This window comes from Filicampus tigris, chromosome 4 (assembly GCF_054856515.1).
Source record: "Filicampus tigris isolate MCC_2025a chromosome 4, RoL_Ftig_1.0, whole genome shotgun sequence".
Lineage (NCBI taxonomy): Eukaryota > Metazoa > Chordata > Actinopteri > Syngnathiformes > Syngnathidae > Filicampus > Filicampus tigris.
In genome coordinates this window covers 15,784,863-15,804,766 of record NC_141220.1, presented here as the reverse complement: position 1 = coordinate 15,804,766, position 19,904 = coordinate 15,784,863, and the positions used below count along the sequence as shown (strand labels likewise).

At 40.4% G+C, this 19,904-nt stretch overlaps 1 protein-coding gene across 1 annotated transcript in view; it reads left to right on the top strand.

The window, feature by feature from the left end:
* The window catches only part of igf1ra (insulin-like growth factor 1a receptor), a 106,185-nt gene extending 87,565 nt beyond the window's left edge, over positions 1-18,620 (top strand). Inside the window, exons 11-21 of the mRNA XM_086027687.1 lie at positions 70-356; positions 428-570; positions 1,720-1,885; positions 1,963-2,065; positions 2,149-2,219; positions 2,295-2,524; positions 4,832-4,936; positions 5,022-5,181; positions 5,318-5,447; positions 9,057-9,191; positions 15,421-18,620. Coding sequence (XP_085883813.1) covers positions 70-356; positions 428-570; positions 1,720-1,885; positions 1,963-2,065; positions 2,149-2,219; positions 2,295-2,524; positions 4,832-4,936; positions 5,022-5,181; positions 5,318-5,447; positions 9,057-9,191; positions 15,421-15,916 — 2,026 coding nt within the window. The 3' untranslated portion in view covers positions 15,917-18,620. The remainder of the gene's footprint in view (positions 1-69; positions 357-427; positions 571-1,719; positions 1,886-1,962; positions 2,066-2,148; positions 2,220-2,294; positions 2,525-4,831; positions 4,937-5,021; positions 5,182-5,317; positions 5,448-9,056; positions 9,192-15,420) is intronic.
* The last annotated feature ends 1,284 nt before the right edge of the window (positions 18,621-19,904 follow it).

Sequence of the window (19,904 nt, the reverse complement as noted above, 5' to 3'; positions counted from 1 at the left end):
ATCAAATTTTTTCCTTGAAAATATTTTCGAAAATCCTCTCAAATTTGTGACTGTATTGTTGTTTTTCAGACCTCAAGAGCGTCGTCGTCGGGACCTTTTCGGCCTGGCAAATGGCACCGAGTTGCGCGAGCGAGCCGGCAGGGGCAACAGCACGTTCGGCCCTAGCGTTAACAGCACGGATGGGATCCCTCCGATGATGGAGTACCCCTTCTCTGAGGACAAGAGCCCCTCGGAGGGCTTGGAGATCTCCAACTTGAGGCCCTTCACCGTCTACCATATCGACATCCACGCGTGCAATGAGGAGGTTGGCCACTGTAGCGTTGGAGCCTTCGTCTTTGCCAGGACCAAGCCTGCAGGTAGGAATCTATAGGAATGGAAGAGCCTTGTTGGGATGTCTTTGTGATATTTACAATTATTTTTTGACAAGACAAAGCCGACGACATTCCCGGGAAAGTGCTCTACGAGAGGAACGACAAGATGGAAGGTTGCGTGCTGCTGCATTGGCCCGAGCCCGTCGTGCCAAATGGCCTCATCCTGATGTACGAGATCAAGTACCGTTCAGGTGCTGAGGTGAGTCACAAGTCACATTTAGTCAGTGGTACGAAGTAACAAAGTACAAATACTTGGTTAGTGTACTAATGCAGATTTAGAGTATTTATATTTCAGAAGACATTTTACTCTTACTCCCAACAATTGAAAACAGCGACCTGTACTTTCTACTCCTTACTTTGTCAAAACAGGTTTGTTTATTTTTTCAACCTGCGTGAATGCTTGTGGGAACAAATGCACAAGACAACACCTTGATTCAAGAGTGCCCGAACCGAAACTTTTTGAGTTACAAACTATCTCTTGGTCGATTAATTTTTAATTTAATTTTTTTCAAATCAACTCATTCACTGCCAGACATTTTCACAGACCCTCTTTTACCATAACAATAAAAATTCGGAAAAGATCTCAATAAATTCCTGGGATTTAATGGCTGGACTGTGAAAAGACAAATACATACATCAATGGCAGTGAATGAGTTAATTTATTTATTCTTTTTTTCAAATTGTGTTTCATATCGTGAGTCACTATCTGAGGTCCACACAAGCTTCGGATGCGCCGCCGTTTGTGTGAAGTAAAAAAATAATAATAATGGAGCCATTAGGATGCTGTAATGCATTAATAGCAAATTGTCACCTACTTAAAATCATGGACGGATGGGAGAATCCGCCTTCCGGAATGACCAGGCTACAATGGATGTTGCAAAGCCAACAACTGAAGTGGTCCACCTCAGATCTTGTGATGGTCGATCGCTGCAGATCCAGTGTGCAAAAGCATAAGAGTCGGTCATCACCTCCTAGCAAGAAAAGGGAAAGTAAATGGAAGGGAAAGAAGAGAAGTACCACTAAATCAGAAACATAGAAAGGTGCTAAGCCATGTAATATTTCGTTCAAATCACAAATCCTACAGTGTGTACAGAAATTACACTTTGTAAAACCAGGTTATTTCTTTACATTATACAATACGCTGCTATTTGTCCTTGATTGTGTGACCCCCGTGGGGATAAGCGGCTTGGATAATGGATGGATGAAACGTAAAATTGTGGTGTATTTTTGTTTAGGGGCTGGAGTGGATTAAAGACATTTCAATGAATTTCAATGAGTTACAAGCTTGGTCTCAGAGCTAATTAAACTTTTTTAAGTAAACCACTCCATGTGCTTTGCTGCGTTTCAGCCCGAGAAGCACGAGTGCGTATCTCGTGAGCAGTACCGCAAGTACAGAGGGGCTCGCCTCAGCAACCTGGGCTCGGGGAACTACACGGCCTGCGTTCGAGCCACGTCTCTGGCGGGCAACGGCTCCTGGACGGAAAGCGTGTCCTTCTACGTGCCTCCACCCAAACGTAATATAATGGAGTAAAACGGTTATCGTGAGGGCGGTAGTCCAACCATGCTGATCATTCCTGCCGTGTCATCACAGGAGACAATGGTGTGGCGCTCTATCTGATTATCATCATTCCTATCATTGTGATTCTCTTCCTCGCCGGACTCACCACCATCCTCTTCTTTGTTAACAAAAAGCGGCAAGTATTTTTCATGAGCTGAGGGCAGAATGTTGCTGTATAAGGGGAACGAAAATTTAAACCGTTGTGTATTGCGTCAACAGGAATAGCGACCGACTGGGGAATGGAGTCCTTTACGCTTCAGTCAATCCGGAGTACTTCAGTGCTGCGGAGAGTAAGAAGCATCCCAAACACGTAACATTTTCTTATCTTGTGTACGTGACTCTGACCTGATACTGTGGTGCGGCAGTGTACGTCCCAGACGAGTGGGAAGTGGCCAGAGAGAAGATCACCATGCACCGGGAGCTGGGCCAGGGCTCCTTCGGCATGGTGTACGAGGGCATCGCCAAGGGAGTGGTGAAGGACGAGCCCGAGACGCGAGTGGCCATCAAGACTGTCAACGAGTCGGCCAGCATGAGGGAGCGTATCGAGTTTTTGAACGAGGCGTCCGTCATGAAGGAATTCAACTGCCACCATGTGGTAAGCACCCTGGAAAGAAAGAAAAAAAAAAAAAAAAGCAACTGACGTACGTGCGGATGAATCATTGTGGCGTAACTATAAATAAACGTGACATCAAACGCAGTCTCAAGATGTTGCAGGAGTTCGGCGGGTCACAATCATTCCAGTTCTTACAGCCTGGGGCAAGGATCATCCTCCTGGAGATGCAACCCTTAATCAGCGTGATCCCTGTCTCATCAACTCTACTAAAGATGTTTTGTAATACAGTGTCCCCGCGGAAGGATTCGCTTACAACTCTTCTAAAATGCTTGTGCTTTAAGAAATAAATCACAGGCAACCGTAGCACTTTTGTGTGTGGATTACCGTTTTTGAGAAGCGTGAAGGAGGCATGTAATTAGCATTCATCCTTAATTTGGCAGCAGGCGTGATTGGATTGGGACGGGAAGTCAGGCTTCGCTGGATTTTACCTCAAGTCAACCCTGATTTATCACCCTCTACCGTACACTAGTACATCCTGAACTGAATCACAGTGTACTCACACGCAGCCCATATGGAAACTGTGAGCCAAGATTTGAATAAGGAACTTTTGACTGAAGCAGAAGCGCAAACTCATTGCAAATTAACCCCAACCCTTTTTCAACCATTCTACACTGAACAAATGGTAGTTGAATTTACTCAATGTTATTTTTTTTATACCATCTTTGTTTTCAATCTGGAATAGAGTGATTTAAACATTCCGTCTTCAAATCGCCCGACCCCAGTTACGAACCTTTGTCTGTGATGCAAAACGGTCACCGCATGCCCCGCAATGCTGCCAAGATGGACCTTGTGAAATTTACTGATCACAGTCTCAATTTGACGGGGCTTGTGCCAGTATACCTGCTGTGTTTTGTGACTGGGATAGAGAATTTAAAACATTTCACTGTAAAATTATACCTTTACCCTAGGGGTAGCCCTTCCTTTGCCTTTACCCTACCCCTTCAGTGTTTTGGAATAGAGAGTAAAACGTAATCATAAAATTCCCCCTAACACTACCTTATTAGCCCTCACTGTTGTCAAACTGGGATTGGGAGGTTAAAACAAGTTATCCCCCTAGCCATCCCTAACTCCTCAAACATAACCAAACCCAAACTCAACTCATTTCAACTTATCTATAGAGCACTTTAAAAAACAACTGAAAAAAAATGGTGTGTGTGAAAAAAAGATGAAACATAAAACAAAGTCATAAAAAAAGGGACTCAAGATCCTGCAGTGGCTCCTCTGTCTTGAGTTCAAACTGTCACAGTACTAAAAGTATGTTGGCTGTCTGCTGTCACGCCAGCAACCTTTCGGTGGTTTCGTCTGTTATGAAGTTTGTTCAGATTCCCCAGAGGAGGGAGAAAAGAAGAGCCACGTGCTCCCTTCACAATTGGTGTACAGGAGGTCCAGAGTTTTAGTCCTTCTTGTTTGACAATGTACATGTTGTGTTAAGTTGTTAGTAAATGCAGAGAGAGACACTTGACTGATCCTGAAATTGTAATCAGCATACCTAACATCACTCGCGTTGGGTAAATCTGCACTAATAACTGCAGTTTTCCAACTGCCGTTAGCTCATTTGTTGGCATGTAACCTCGCATTCCCAGTTCAAATCTCCTGTCCCAATTAGTTCTCTCTCTCTCACTTTACTTCACTTCGGTGCCAGCCCTCATTCCAGAGGAGACACTGCATGAGGCAAGCGAGTAGCTCCTTGCAGTTGGAGGTGAAGCACCACAAACAAGAGGGAAAAAAAACAGTCTCTATGACGTATCCAACAGTCTTACAACCAGAGGTGGGCACTTAACAAAAGTGCGCCGGTCCGTCATCTGTCAATCCGTCTATTTTTCAAGCCGAACCAAACTAATCGGTCAGTCCGTCGTGTTATTTTAACTGCACTTCTGTCAGTAAACATCAAAGGTCTGCCAAGTCCGTCTATCGTCAATCCAGGAAAAAAAAAAATAGTCCAACAGATGAAAAATCCATCCATCCATTATCTGAACCGATTTGATTAAAATGGTAAATACAGACGGAATGCCCGCCTCTGCTCATAACCATAACTCCTAACCCAAATTCTAAGGTTTTGTTTTGGAAAGCACCCTGGCTCCCTCTTCTGCAACCACTTATTCCCATTTCTCACTACATGTTTCCCACCAAAATAAACTGCCAGCATTTGCTGAGACTGTGCCTTATCTCTGGAAGTTGTGATATTATACTCCAAAGTCTCCACTTATCTGCCCTTGATGCTATTATTTATTCTGACTGACAACGATACTATATTGCGCTCTAGCCTTGACTTGTGTTGCTATTTTATAGGTGAGGCTTCTGGGTGTGGTCTCGCAGGGACAACCCACCTTGGTGATTATGGAACTGATGACTAGTGGAGATCTCAAGAGCCATCTCCGTTCTCTTCGCAAAGAAGTAATCTTTATTTTTAATCTTATTTCTGATCTGTTTTGGAGTTCTAGCATGAAAACCTCACCTCACCTGTGGTTCTCCCCCGTAGAACACCAACGTCCAGGTCTTGCCGCCACTCAAGAAAATGATCCAGATGGCGGGGGAGATCGCCGACGGCATGGCGTACCTGAATGCCAACAAATTTGTCCACAGAGACCTGGCGGCCAGAAACTGCATGGTGGCGGAAGACTTTACGGTGAAGATTGGAGGTGAGTGAAGCTTCGTGGGCTCTGTGTGATTTAGATGTCCTTTCAAAATAAATACTAAGGTTTGAGTGACTGCCTTTAGCCGTGCTGAATGGATGAGCTTCATTCACAACCCCCCTCCCCATCATTTTTTCTGCAGATTTTGGCATGACCAGAGATATTTACGAGACAGATTACTACCGAAAAGGAGGCAAGGGCCTGCTGCCCGTCCGCTGGATGTCACCCGAGTCGCTGAAAGACGGCGTGTTTACTACCATGTCTGATGTCTGGTAAGAGAAAACACTGTTGGTTGCATTAAAGAGGAATTAGTCATTTTCCTAAAAGTCACCTTTTGTCATGTTTGTTAAAACTGTTATGACATGACAGCAACACATGATAAATATAATCTATGCACTCGCAGGCACAACACTGACCTGTGAGCTTGTTAGCCCAGAAAAGCAACTTGCAAGCAAGTTGTGCTAGGTTATTTATTCATTCAAATATGAATGTAAAATAGTCATTATAACATAATGTATTCTTATATTTAAATTTTATTACAGTAATTTAATTATGGCTAATTAATGATGGCAATTTTTTAAAATATTTTATTTCAAATAAGTACCTAATCAACATTTTTTCAAAATATATTGTAGTTAACTTTATATTTATGTATCCATCCATTATCCATTCCGCTTCTCCTCACAAGGGTCGCGGGCGTGCTGGAGCCTCTCCCAGCTGTCTTCGGGTAGTAGGCGGGGACACCCTGAATTGGTTGCCAGCCAATCGCAGGGCACACAGAGACAAACAAACATCCGCACTCACAATCACACCTAAGGGCAATGTAGAGTGTCCAATCAACTTACCATGCATGTTTTTGGAATGTGGGAGGAAACCGGAGTACCCGGAGAAAACCCACGCAGGCATGGGGAGAACATGAAAACTCCATATTTATATATATCACCCGCAGCTCATGCTATATATAAATATATATATATATATATATATATATATATATATATATATATATATATATATATATACATATATACATATATACATATATATACATATATATGTAAATGGCTAAATTAATGCAACAATTATTACAGGACTCTTAATAATGTCATTGCCGCATCACTCCATCAACCACTTTTCCCCAGTCAGTGTTATAGTAATGTGTAATAGTACAAGATTTACACACAAAAAAAGACAATTAAAAACGGTGCCATTTTTCTGCATTTTGGAAGCTGCAAACACCTAACACGTAGGAAGGGCTTGTTTCTTTGGCTAACCTGCTATTGATGGACACTATTTCCCCCCCCTACAGTAACTTTCAAGTTACTGACTGAGTATTTGTGAGGGGGTCGTGTTAGGCCCCTGAAAATACAAACATTTTTACCAGGGTACACACACATGCAAAATTTTGGTGAGTCTTCAGTTATGTTAAGGACCCAGCAAAGGTGATTCATTTATTTGAAGAGAAGATAAACACCAGGCTCAGTCTAAAGTATCGGTTATTAATCACTTGAAAGCCATTCTGTTGTTTTCTCATCTTCATGCTTGTATTGCGCCATTTTATAGTGTTTCTATGAACAGCAACATGATTGCGGGGAACTAAAAGTGTTTGCAAAAGTTTTTGTTTCCCAACTCCAAATGTCCCATGTGTCAGTCCTTAAGAATGGCCTTAAACGGCTCCAGATGTTTCCCCAAATGAGCGGGTTGCTGCGCCAGCGCAGACTCCCCTTCCACATCGCGAAAATGCATCTTCCCCGTTTGATGTCGCGCAGCACATAAAGTTTGGCGCGCGGGCCCCCCCTCTAAAGTGCCCGAGTATTTTCATGTGAGTGTCTCTGTTAGCTCAAGCCTGTGTGTACTCGGTTGTGCCTGTTGGTGAAAACACGACTTGAGAGGGCGAGCAAAAATTGTGGTCTGTGTCAGTCACGGTAAGAATTTCTTCATCGGTGAGAAGGCTGGCGAGCGAACTGAGGTCACGTTTACTGTAAGCGCGGTGCTAACTCCTGTCCCTCGGCAGTGAAGCCAACATTATTCGCAATATTGCCATCTGTCACTTTTTGTGTGCCGGTTTATAAATAGTAACTAGCTAAAGATTGTTCAAAGCACCAGTGTATGTAACGTTTTGTAACATGATTTTCAATTGATCGTGACGAGTAACCCCAGTGAGCTAGTAGCTAGCACATCTGCCTCACAGTTCTGGGGTTCTGCGTTTGAACCTCAGCTGTCTGTATTCTCACCGTTCTTGCCTAAGTTTTCTGTGGCTTACCAGTGTACGTTCAAAAACATGCATGTTTAGGTTGTCCAGTTTAGGTTGTTAGTGTGCCTGTCTCTTGCCCAAAGTAGAAAAGCTTCTGTTACCTGCAAAAAAAATGAGGACAAGCGCTATAGAAAATTGATAGTTGGATGCTAAGTGGCAATGTAGTATCCTAGTGCTTAGCATGTATGCCTCACAATTCTGATGATCTGCCTTTCAAAATGGATGGATGGGCGATTGTGATCGAAATTAGATATTCAAGTGTACAAGATGATTTAAATCGGAAAAAAAAATACAGAATAAAATTCTAATTAATTAGGGCCCAAACATCAGGTGTTATCATTATTCTGGCTAATAACACTGGTCAACAGCAAATTTTAATCAGAGGTCCTTATGTGTCCCAAAACGTATTTTTGACGCTAATTTCAAAACTGCCCTTACATTTTTTCTAGGGTTTTGAGATATTTTCATTTTAGTTTGACTTACAAAAGCTTGCGCAAAACTGCTTTTACCATGTGTTGTAATTTATAGCTATGTTTCAGAAAAAAAATTCATCCTGTTGCTGGACAATTGCTTAATTCAGAAATATTACTAAATATATGACTGTATGGGCGACACAATGCAGAGGTCGTGGCTTCGAATCGGGCCCCAGCCGTCCTGCTGTGCCTACATGGATTTTCTCTGCATAGTAGGTTAATTGAACACTCTGATTATGAGTGTGAATGTTTGCTTGTCTACGTGTGCCTTGCGATTGCTGGCAACCAGTTCAGGGTGAACCCCGCTTACTGCGCAAAGACATTATTATTATTATTATTATTATTATTATTATTATTATTATTATTATTACTATTATTATTTTGAAAACCTGACGTGCTAGAAAAAAATCAAAGGCAGATTCTGATCAGCACCAAAAGTAAGTAGTAAAAGTAGTAATAATTTGTTTGACAATTTTGTGTCTCGCCATGCCCAGAAACGTATTTAAGTGGTCCAAAATACGAACGCCCCAAAAAAATCCGCTGCTGACAACAAGTTTCATCGATCAAGGTGAATTTGGGTGTCGATCATCACAGGGCACACAAAAAGTCTCAATGATCCATGCATGGAATTGAATTTGAAACAGTGAATTCCAGGGCTTGTACTTTAAATAATAGGCCCAAATGAGCCCTCATCAAAAGTATGAATTCGAGACTGATGGTTGTTGCCCAATTGCCAATCTTTTTTGCCTGCAGTATCTAATTTGGGAGAAGTATGGCATCCAAGTTTGGTTTGAGGCAGCCATTTTGGATGAATTGCAGAATTCTTACTTTGAGCAACCCCTACTTAGGGATTTGCCCCAGCGAAGCCCGACCAGAAGCTTTTTTGTGTGAAAGTTTGATGATTATTTCGAGGATTTGCCCATTTAAAATGGGGTGCGAGGGCTCTCTGATTTTATTTATACTTGTCTTGAGCATTTGAAAAAAAATCCCTGAGTGATGACATTAAATTCAGTTTCGTTTATTTTCCGCTTCGATTTATTTGTTAGACCGTTCATGCAGCATACTAGATGGGCCTTAAGAAGTCCATGTCCAAGGATCAAAATCTAAACGTGAGGATATGTTATTTTATCTTTTTTTTTTTTTTTTGCAAACAGGTCGTTTGGCGTGGTGCTGTGGGAGATCGCCACCTTGGCCGAGCAGCCTTACCAGGGAATGTCCAATGAGCAAGTGCTGCGCTTCGTCATGGAGGGAGGACTCCTGGACAAGCCTGATAACTGTCCCGACATGCTGTGAGTCGTTTTTCCATTCATTTTTTTTCCCTTCCAGGTTAATGCAGCCTTTTCCAAGCTTTTTAATCCACACAGAGTTGGCTCACCCCTCAAAAACTAAAAGAAAGAAAGAATGAAAAAAAAAGCATGTTTTTAACAAATTCTTGTTCACTCACTCACTCAAATGACACCTGACAAAATAGTAACGAAAATTCAACAAATCTTCCAGGGGTGTGCACACCCAAGTTTGGTGATCACTGTATTAATCTAAGTGTGTGTTTAATCACACACCCCCTAACTCCTGTTAATATTCTGCCTATTTTAAATTGCGGTTCGTTGTTAAGCTATCATGTGGTGCGCACGAGGCCCGGTGTTGGCGTCACAGCTTAAAAGCGTCTCGTTGATGACGCGACACACGCCGGCTTGTGGCCAGAGAATGGACGCCCCCCAAATGTCCATGCCAAGCATTCCTGTCTGTATGCCAATGTGTTTGCTCATGCATTCATTATTCGCTTGCTGGCAGAGAGGTTCTCAAATTATTTGGGTCCAGGGGAGACATTTTTCCAAGAACCCCCTCATAATCCTAAATCCAATTACACTTAACTATCACATAGGGATGTACAATTAATCCAATTTTCATTACAATGACAATTTTGGCACAATAATATTAACCTGATCGTTAGAATCTTTCATTGAAAGCATTTTCATCCATCCAGTGGTCAGCCAACCACTAGGGGTCAACTATGTGGTTGAGGCTTCATTAAGATACCTATCCATCCATCCATTACCTATACCGCTTGTCCTCACAAGGGTCGCGGGCGTGCTGGACCCTATCCCAGCTGTCTTCGGGCAGTAGGCGGGGGACACCCTGAATTGGTTGCCAGGCGATCGCAGGGCACATAGAGACAAACAAACATCCGCACCTAGGCAATTTAGAGTATCCAATCAACCTATCTACGTTGGAGAAGATGCAAACTCCACACAGGGAGGCCGTATATATACATATGTATATATGTATATGTATATATATTATATACATATACAGTAATATATATACATATATATGTATATGTATGTATATATATATATGTATATGTATGTATATATGTATATGTATATGTATGTATATATGTATATGTATATGTATCTATATATGTATATATATGTATATGTATATATATATATATATATATATATATATATATATGTGTTCAACCCCCCAAAAATATTTGCAATAATATGTTCTCTGCGCTTTCACTTTGCATGGCTCAGCTTCAGAAAACAGGTGAGCCGTGATTGGTTGTTACCTGATCCCTGAGCAACTGTGATATCATTTCCAGTCAACAAGTGACAAAATGGCCGCCAACTGGGATGGATTTTGCTGCTTAACTCATATTCCACGAACACAATATTAATCAGAATGACGTGTTTTGACTAGTGAAGCCACATAGAACATATTATTGCAAAAATAATTTTTTGGGGTGGATTACTACCCTTTAAGTAAATGTCATTGTTTTTAATTTAAGACAAATGTATTTATATATACCATTATCATAGAAAAGCCTCAAAGGGCTTTACATGCTTACATTTGACAAATATTAACGACATCCCTTAACTTGACCCCAGGAGGGCAAGGAAAAACTCAAAAATGTATTCGAAAATGATAATGATATCTATTTGCTTTAAGGTTTCTTGTTGCGTTAAAAACTGTATTTATATTACATATTTTTTATTGAAAAATAGAGCAAGAAAAATACTGACGTTTTCCCTAACACGATGAACAATTGGATCAATGATCATGATAACAGTATTAAGCAAAATAATTGTTATCATTTTGGCCATAATTGTGCGACCCTACCACATGTATCTATAAATGCCATAGGAATGAAAAAGTTGTTGATTTTTTTGTGAAAAAAGTTTAAATGTTCTGGTAACAAATGCATGTTTTTTCTGAAAAATGTTTTAATGTGATTATTTTTAAAAAATCTTTTATCTACAAGAAAAAATACATATATTCTAATGTTAGAGTCAAAGTTTATTGAGGTAAGAAAATAATATTTTCACAGGTGAATTTCAAAAATACAACTTTATCCTCATATCACACTACATGATCATTTCTTGCTAATTATTTTGCGGGCCACCAAGCCATAGTTTGCGGCTCCCCAGGGGTCCGGGGACCCCAGTTTGAAAACCTCTGCGTCAGCGGACACGGTGCATGCATGCGTGTCTCTGACCTCAACGAGAAGGCATTCTGCTCACCCTCAGCGTCCCACCCACCACTTGCTATGGCTGACCTCACCTTAGAAAGAGAGACAGCAAGTTGTGGAAGAAGAAAGAGAGGGAGGGAGAGAGAGAAAAAAAAAGCACAAGCTAATGTTGTGCAGACACACACTTCTGGTTTCTATGGCAGCCTGACTGTGTTGCCCTGATTACAGCAGTGTGTGGATTGTGTTACAGAGGTGGTGTGCTGGGGGCATGAGGATGGGAGGTGGGATTCAGTGCAAAAATGTCAGCTTTCAAAAACAATTAAAAGGTATTGAAATGAGGCATACTATGAATTTTTCACCTAGTATCTATGGTAGGCTTTTGGCAAAATATCCCAAAGATCTAGGAATACCATGCACTTTTCACCCTCATTTTCTAGCCTCGCTTTAATCAGCCTGTCCCGTCTCACGCCTTTGAGCCTACCACTCACCCTGCTCTAATGCAGGCTTAATGCCGATCACAGCTATTTAGTTACCATGGTAACCGGGACAAAGGGGCACTAAGGCAAGGTGAGCAGATACTAAATGGAAGTTTGGCATCCCAGATTGTAAAGACGGTAAAAGCCCCTCTACTGCGGGGTTCATGGCTTTCGTGGTGGATCCGTGTTAAACCCGAGTTTTAAAAAAGCACATACAAACAGTAAAAGCATGGATCATATTTTAACTCGTGGAGGCAACACTTCATTATTAAGACATCAAATTACACAGCAGAGGATAATGTGCAAACTCCACACAGGACAGGCGGAGCTACTACTAATTATCTTTTTGTTCTCAATTGTTCTATATTGATAGCACACATTTGGTATTGACAAAAACAAAATCTTATGAAAATTGATTGAGAAATGAACAAGTTCAGACTTAATTCAATGTCAATGTATTGCCTTCGATGGAAAAGTCGACCCTGCCAACATGGCCGCCACATAGGCACATCAGTCAGCCGGGCTGCTACTGCATGCTGGTGTATGTAGTCTTCATATCTGAGGACGTGCGAACCACTCATCGCCACTAAACATCCTTGAAAATGGACACACACAAAAATAAGAAAATCAAATTTGAAAATATCCAACCTCAAGAAACCCACTAATGCTTTAAAATGATTATATCCGCACTAATAATAAGTATATTTTTCTAAATATAGAAGCAATAACCAAATCAAAAGCATTGTGGAATTTGTTTCTTTTTTTAATAAAAATAATAATCATTTCTGAAAGTGTGGTAATTGTGGTGCCCGATTAAGCGGCAAACAAGTCAGGCTTAAATAAGTAGCTTAAAGTTGGAACAAAGAAGGGAGAGCTTCAAATTGTTCCTCCTTGTCCGGGGTCCTCTCCAGGAACAGATAGCTCGGGGTTACCGACTCCAACCTCCCTCGCAGAGACGTGCCAAACGGGACTCACATTTAAATGATTTACGCCGGAGAGTCATGTCATTGCTCGCTGAAGTAAATTCGAGCGGGGATGGACCTCACTGGGTCACGTCCAATATGTGAGGATGAGCACTGCACGGACGTTTTATCGCTGCTTAAGTACAAATGTAGACATAAAATGGCTCATTTTAAGTCTTTTTTTTTTTTCTTTCTGGAAATGACACAGGAAATTGGGGATTTAATCCGACATTTAGATTACATGAAGTTGAAAATTACAGTCCAAGATAAAATATTAAGTGTGATGCATTACTTCAGTTTTTTTTATCCCATGTTCATCTCATGTTTAATTTTTTTTCAATGTCCATATTACCAGGATCCTTAAAGTGGGAGTCAACCCAAACATTTTTTTCAAGAATATCTTCTATGCAGGCTCACTAGTTGAATCAAGGAATTCGGATGGATATTCCATTTGTGGAATAAGAGTTAAACAGCAAAATCCACCCCTTTTTAGCCAGCCAGGGTGCGTCCATTTTGTCTCTTCTGTCGACTGAAAATGACATCACAGTTGCTCAGGACACGGGTAACGACCAATCACAGCTCACCTGTTTTCTGAAGCTGAGCCATTACTGGTCATTATCTGAGCCCTGAGCAACTGTGATGTCATTTTCAGGCGACAGAAGTAACAAATTGGCCGCCCCCTGAGATGGCTTAAAACAGGTGGATTTTGTTATATTCCATAAACACAAAATTAATCAGAATTTCAACAAGTGGGCCTATAAATAACTGTCAGAGCACTTTTATTGTAATAATTCAATGTCTTCAGTAGCAGTAACATGAAGGGCTACATTAGGCTTTTTAGAGCTTGTTTTCTTGTCAAATTAGATTAATATCTACAGCAAAAGTCTAAAGTTTGGATGCTTTCTTAGGGATGATGAAGAGAGGCCTGCAAATGTGCCTCTAAGTGTTGATTCTTTGCTAAAATTGCACACGTAGCAACAGATGGCGGGATTGTTGTCAGGTAACTCTGGAGCAGCCTCCAACGTCACACTTGCCTAGAAACTATTCTTCCGTAAACACCCCACCCCCAGGGTGTGTTAAAACCCTTCACATAATCCCTCTTGGCACTCTGCTGGAGACAAAGGAATTAAAAATTATGATAACTATATACATAATATGCACTTACTTGAAGTGCAACTGTATCATAGTGGATATCACTACACGAATGCCTCTCAAAATGGAGCTTTTTTTCTTTTTTGCGAAAGGCAGATTTTTTTCATATTGGATGGTTTATTGAGTTTCAGTTGTGCTGATGGCTGGACATCGTTACCAAATGTAGTCTCTTCTGCCATCTGCAGGCGAAAAAGAGAAGCAAAGATCCATTCAGTCAATCATTGGTAACATTTAGTGGCATTTTAAAGTCAAGCTTCAATGCAATAATGCACTCATGTCCTATAACTTAAATTGTTAGCAACTGTGAAAAAACAAAGACATAAGTACAGAGAGTGTTTACGTAATGTAAGGTTACCGTTTGTGCTGTAGTACCGACCAATGACAGCTGTGCAAACGATGCGGCGAGTCATCAAGCAAAGATAACGTGACCAATAATCAGGAGTCAATAGTTTTGCAGTTATTATTCCTTTACGCCACACCTGCGCAAAGTTCTGCCCGGGGGCCACATCCGGCCCGCCCACCATCTCTGATTGGCCCTCATAGTGACCATGAAGTCAAAGTAAAATATGTGGTGCTTTTATTTTGAAAGTTGTGCTTTTATTTTATGTGCACACATGTGAATGCTGGTAAAATAATACTGTACGTAAATCTACAGTTTCCTATACTGTAAGTGTTGGCTGTGTTACAAGTCATCATTGTCATTATACATCACTGTCAATAATTGTATACTTCCCGCTTGGAGTCCTGACTAGGAACGGCTATTTTTAACTTAGCGGTTGGTTCATAAAGTGTTTTCATTTTTAGAGTTTAAAGATTTCATTTTAATGACCGCTTATAATTGTGTTTATAATTACTTTTTCCTACTTGTAAGAATACATGCAATATCTCCACATAGCAATTTAGTGAAACGAGACAATACATTTTTTCTTAATGCATTAAAAATAATGTAGACAAAGTTAAGGTTAGCATGATGGCTTGGCCCTTGGCAAATGTTCCAGTTAAAGATTTGATTTTAATGACGGCTTATAATTTTGTTTATAATTAGTTTTTCCTAATTGTAGGAATACATACAATATCTACACACGTAGCAAATTCGTGTAGCGAGACAATACTTTTTCTTAATGCATTAAAAATAATGTAGACAAAGTTGAGGTTAGCATGATGGCTTGGCCCTTGGCAAATGTTCCAGTTTCTCATGTGGTCCCTTGGCAAAATTAATTGCCCACCCCTGCTTTACGCCAATGTCCGCCTGGAGTTACTCTATTTATTATTATTATTATTATTATCATTATGACATTATGAGGAAGAGCTATTTTGTACATTGTGGCATCCAGGGACAATGCATTTTTAGGATGGAATGGAACACGGTCCTAAACTGAGGCTCCTCCCTCTATTGTTTCCTGCCGTGGTCAGAATGCAACGTATTGACCGGACTGCTCTTTGGTGTGCGCAGGTTCGAGCTGATGCGGATGTGCTGGCAGTACAACCCCAAGATGCGTCCGTCTTTCCTGGAGATTATCAGCAGCATCAAGGAGCAGCTGGAACCGCCCTTCCGGGAAGTGAGCTTCTTCTACAGCGAGGAGAACAAGCCGCCTGACACGGAGGAGCTGGACATGCAGGTGGAGAACATGGAGAACATTCCGCTGGACCCCGCCGCCACCATTCAGCCCCCGGCCGCCGCCCCGTCGGCGGGGTGCGCCGCCGGCACGCCGCCGCCCTCCTCGGCCCAGCAGCCGCTCCCCGCCGCGCCGCTCCCCGCCAGCCCTTTTCTGAGACCCGGCTCGCCCGCCGCGGGGCCCTCGGACAGCAAGCACGCGGGACTGGTGGCGGCCAACGGGCCCGTGGTGCTGCTCGGGCCCAACTTTGACGAGCTGCAGCCCTACGCGCACATGAACGGCGGCAGGAAGAACGAGAGGCCGCTACCCCTGCCCCAATCGTCGGCCTGCTAATATCGAACTCCCCCATCCTCGTACACAGGGTAACCCAAATCTCTCCTGCGTCTCTGTGAAGTGACTACTTCGACAATAGGGAGAGATTCGGTGTCTTTGTTGCATCACTCCTTCAAGAAGGAAATCAGAAGACTTAAACAGACTAAAGAACTTTTTTTTAAGCATATCTGCCAGTAAAAGTCAACAGAAGAGCACTTTTTTTCCTGAGAGAGGATGTTGTGGAGTGTGTATTTATACACCATTTCTCTCTATAATATAAATGCTTTTATTAGTTTTTTGTAACTATTCACATCAGTGGGCTTTCATTGGACATTTCAGACAAAAAATTGTGTGACTGGAAGGCGTGTTGTGTATTTAAAATAAGATAACACTAAGTTGCCAAGTGGAGACTGTGCTTCAGAGTAGAATGCATTCGCATTAAACATGTCAACGTCCATGGTGAGAAATGAGATCAACTACAAATATAACAAAGTGAAAGCCTTATTTTTAACCCCATAAAAAAAATATTTTAACACATCAAATTAACGTAGGGCTGCAACTAACGATTGTTTTAATAATGGATTATCTGTTGATTCTTTCCATCTCTTTGTTCCAAAATGTTATTTCAAAATGACAGTGTAGGAATTGCACAAACAAATGAATTAAGATTCAGGTGCCGATTTGGTCCATAAGATGTCAGAAAGTAGGCAAAAATGGTGATCATTGTTTCCAAAGAACAAGCAAATATTTTATTTTGATTCAACACAAAGAAACAGTCTGCTTTCACAGACTATTATAGAAATTGGATAATATGTACGGTTGGGAAGCTGAAATTTCATTGTCCAATTTGCATTTCAACAAAGTTAGTTAAGAAAAAAGTGTCTAAACACTTATTCGATTGTCAAAAATAATTCTCAAATGTTTTGTTAATCAATTAATTGATTAATTGTGGTACCTCTAAAATGCAAAAACCTTCACTAAAGTGACAGTAACAACAACTGGTGAAACTTCATTTCACAAATCTTATATGTAAATTAGATTTTTTACTCTTAATTGCAAATCTGTCATGTTTCAAACAAAAGTTTTTTGGGGACCGTCATGTCTCATGCAAATGAGTCACTTTTCACCCTGCGTCCCCCTACCCCCTTCAGAGTACAGTTTTCGTTACCATGGTGACCCCCTGGGCAAAGCTGCTGTTTAGCCACAAATCTAAAAACAAAAAACGCAGACTTCGGAGTACAAACAATTAATCTTCAAGACAGTTGAACAATGGATTTTATTTTCACTTGTGGAGGCGGCACTTCATCACCAAATCCAAACGAAAATTTACGACATAATTAAAAGAAAAACATTTTCTGCACAACTTGGGTGTATTCTATTCTCCATTTTGTTTAAATTTCTGCATGTAATATTCTGAAGCACAGCCTCGGTCAGACTCATCCCAACAACCACTTGAGCATCATTTAGGGGACAATGTCAGATTGATTAATCGATTCTTTGTCTTTTTTATCACTTTCTGTGGGATGGGAGAATCTCTGAATGTTCTAAGCTCGTGTTTTTTAGCAGAGTTGCCTTCTTCAGTCAGTAAAGTCATTGCGGGTGACCAACCCGGCCCTCAACAATCAATTCCACACCTTTATTCATGAATAGCCCCAACCCTTTTTCATCATCTCCCAGCATGCACTTGACACAGCAGACAGGAGGCAGGAAGTGCATGTGACAGATCTTATGGTTGACTTTTACAATTTACTGGACCGATTTTCAAGCTGGTCTCCACACGCGTCATCAGTTTGTCACCTTTTTACATTTCTAAGATGCATTTGCTTCTGTCTGTATGAGTGTATGTTTGTTTGTGTGCCTGTGTGTATGTCTGTACACGACAAAGCTGCTATTTATTCTCTTTTTTCTGAAATCCTTCAGGTTTGCTATTCTCTCCACTACTTTCCTATCTACAAAAATCTATTAGAAATATATGGTAAAATGACAAAAAAAAAAGATTTTAGTCATCAAATGTGTTCTTTTAGACGTTTGTGTCAGTATTTGTTTGTTGGATGACTGAATTATTATCATTATTATTGTTATTATTATTTGGAATGGACACCTTAGCTCCATGTGTGAGCTTTCTTCTGCGCCCTTTTTTTGTACTTTTTGTGGTCTAGCACTGCGCCTTAGGGTGCGACTCAAACTCAGGTCAAAGTTTCGGAAAAAAAAGGCTTTTCTTCTTTCCTCCACACATTCTCTTATTGTCCAAGTTCATCCTTTTCCTCTTCCGTCATCTTCCGTTCTGTCGGTGCCTCCTTTTTAATTAGCCACATTAACCAAATGTTTGTATTGTTTTTAAAGCCCAGTCAAAGCAGTGTAGGGCTAACTGGGTCTTGTCTTTGCCTTAATCATGTTTTTTTTTTTTTTTTAGTCAGCACGACACACCCGCTGCCCCGTTCAAGTGTTATTATTTCTTCTCAAACCAAATAAAGGATGGCTTCAAGAGCGGAAAAGATTTACTGATTAAAAGGTCTTAAAATGGATGCTATATGTAATTTTGAAGGATTTTTCCTGATTTTTGTTTTATTTTTGGAAATGTTGCTTTTTTTCCCTTATTTTATTCTTTAGATGTGTTATTTATTTATTTTTTTTATTTCTTTTTTTTTCTTTCTTCAATGATATCAGTTTAAATCACTGTATAAATGCCCCCATGATTCAGTATAAAGATAAATTTTTTGGGGTATTTTCTTTGTTGTCTTTTTTTGTTTTTTTCGTTTTTGCAACACATCCCCCCCCTAAGTTCAAATGGGAAAAAAAAGACTTTTTCTTGATTACAGTTGTAAAATCACCAAGGAAAAAAAAGCTGATTTTATTCACCATATATTTAAATAATGTATATTTGAGTTGTTTAAATTGCTATTTCGTGTGAGAAAACACAAGAAAAAACGTCAATCATCACGCAAAACCTAACGTGCAAAAATAGTGTGTGGGTGTGTTTGAGAGCGAGATTGTATATCCATACAGAATATGCATGCTATGTTACTATTTATAAAAATAAAAGACCATACAATTGTTTAGAATATATATTTTTATCAAGATAAAGAGAATTTTAAATTATTTAGCCTAGGGATGTGCAACTGGCATGCGGCCAGCAAACGCACTCTGACTCTGGCCCCTTGATTAATTAAAAAAAAAAATATATATATATATTTATATATACATATATATATATATATATATATATATATATATATATATATATGTATATATATATATATATGTATATATATATACATATATATATATATGTATGTATGTTTGTTTGTTTTAATTTTACAAACCCTTCAAAATATTTAGAAAATAAAAATAATTTTCAAATATGCAAATCAGTTGGTGCCAAACTGTGAATATGCATGCAGGGGTCATCTGTATTTGTAAGTTGTAATATCACTCATCACCACAAGATGGCAGAAATGTCTTAGCTGCGCTTACACTGGGTCTTAGGCCCATCCCAGTGCCTACACTTGCACCCTACGGTCTTCGCTATAGTGCACACGTAGTCAAAGTGCACGAAGGGGTCGAGGGCGCAAGTTACGAGTGTTCAAAAACTTCAGAATTGGGACACTGCGTGTGACGTCATCGACTTATGACCCTGGGGTAACAGAGCACTTCGCATGATTAGGACAATGCGGGAATGCGCAAGTGAGGGGCACACGGGTGTAAGTGTGGGTATTGGGTTTGGGACTTATACTGCTCTATCCTACAACATGAGTAGGCCAAAAATTTTTCTTCATCTATGGAATGATATGCAGGACAAACATAGTACGTCAATGATATTAACATTTTGAGTGAGTTAATTTTTGTACAAAATAAGTTCTTGCACATAATGTTGGTTTCTTGTTCAGCAGTTCAATGGTAATTTTTATGCAGGAGAGCCCTTTGCACTGTGGAAAAAAATACAGTACGTGGTTATTTTGTTTGCTTCTAAACATTTGTTGTTGGGTTAGGATAGTGGACCATTGAAAAA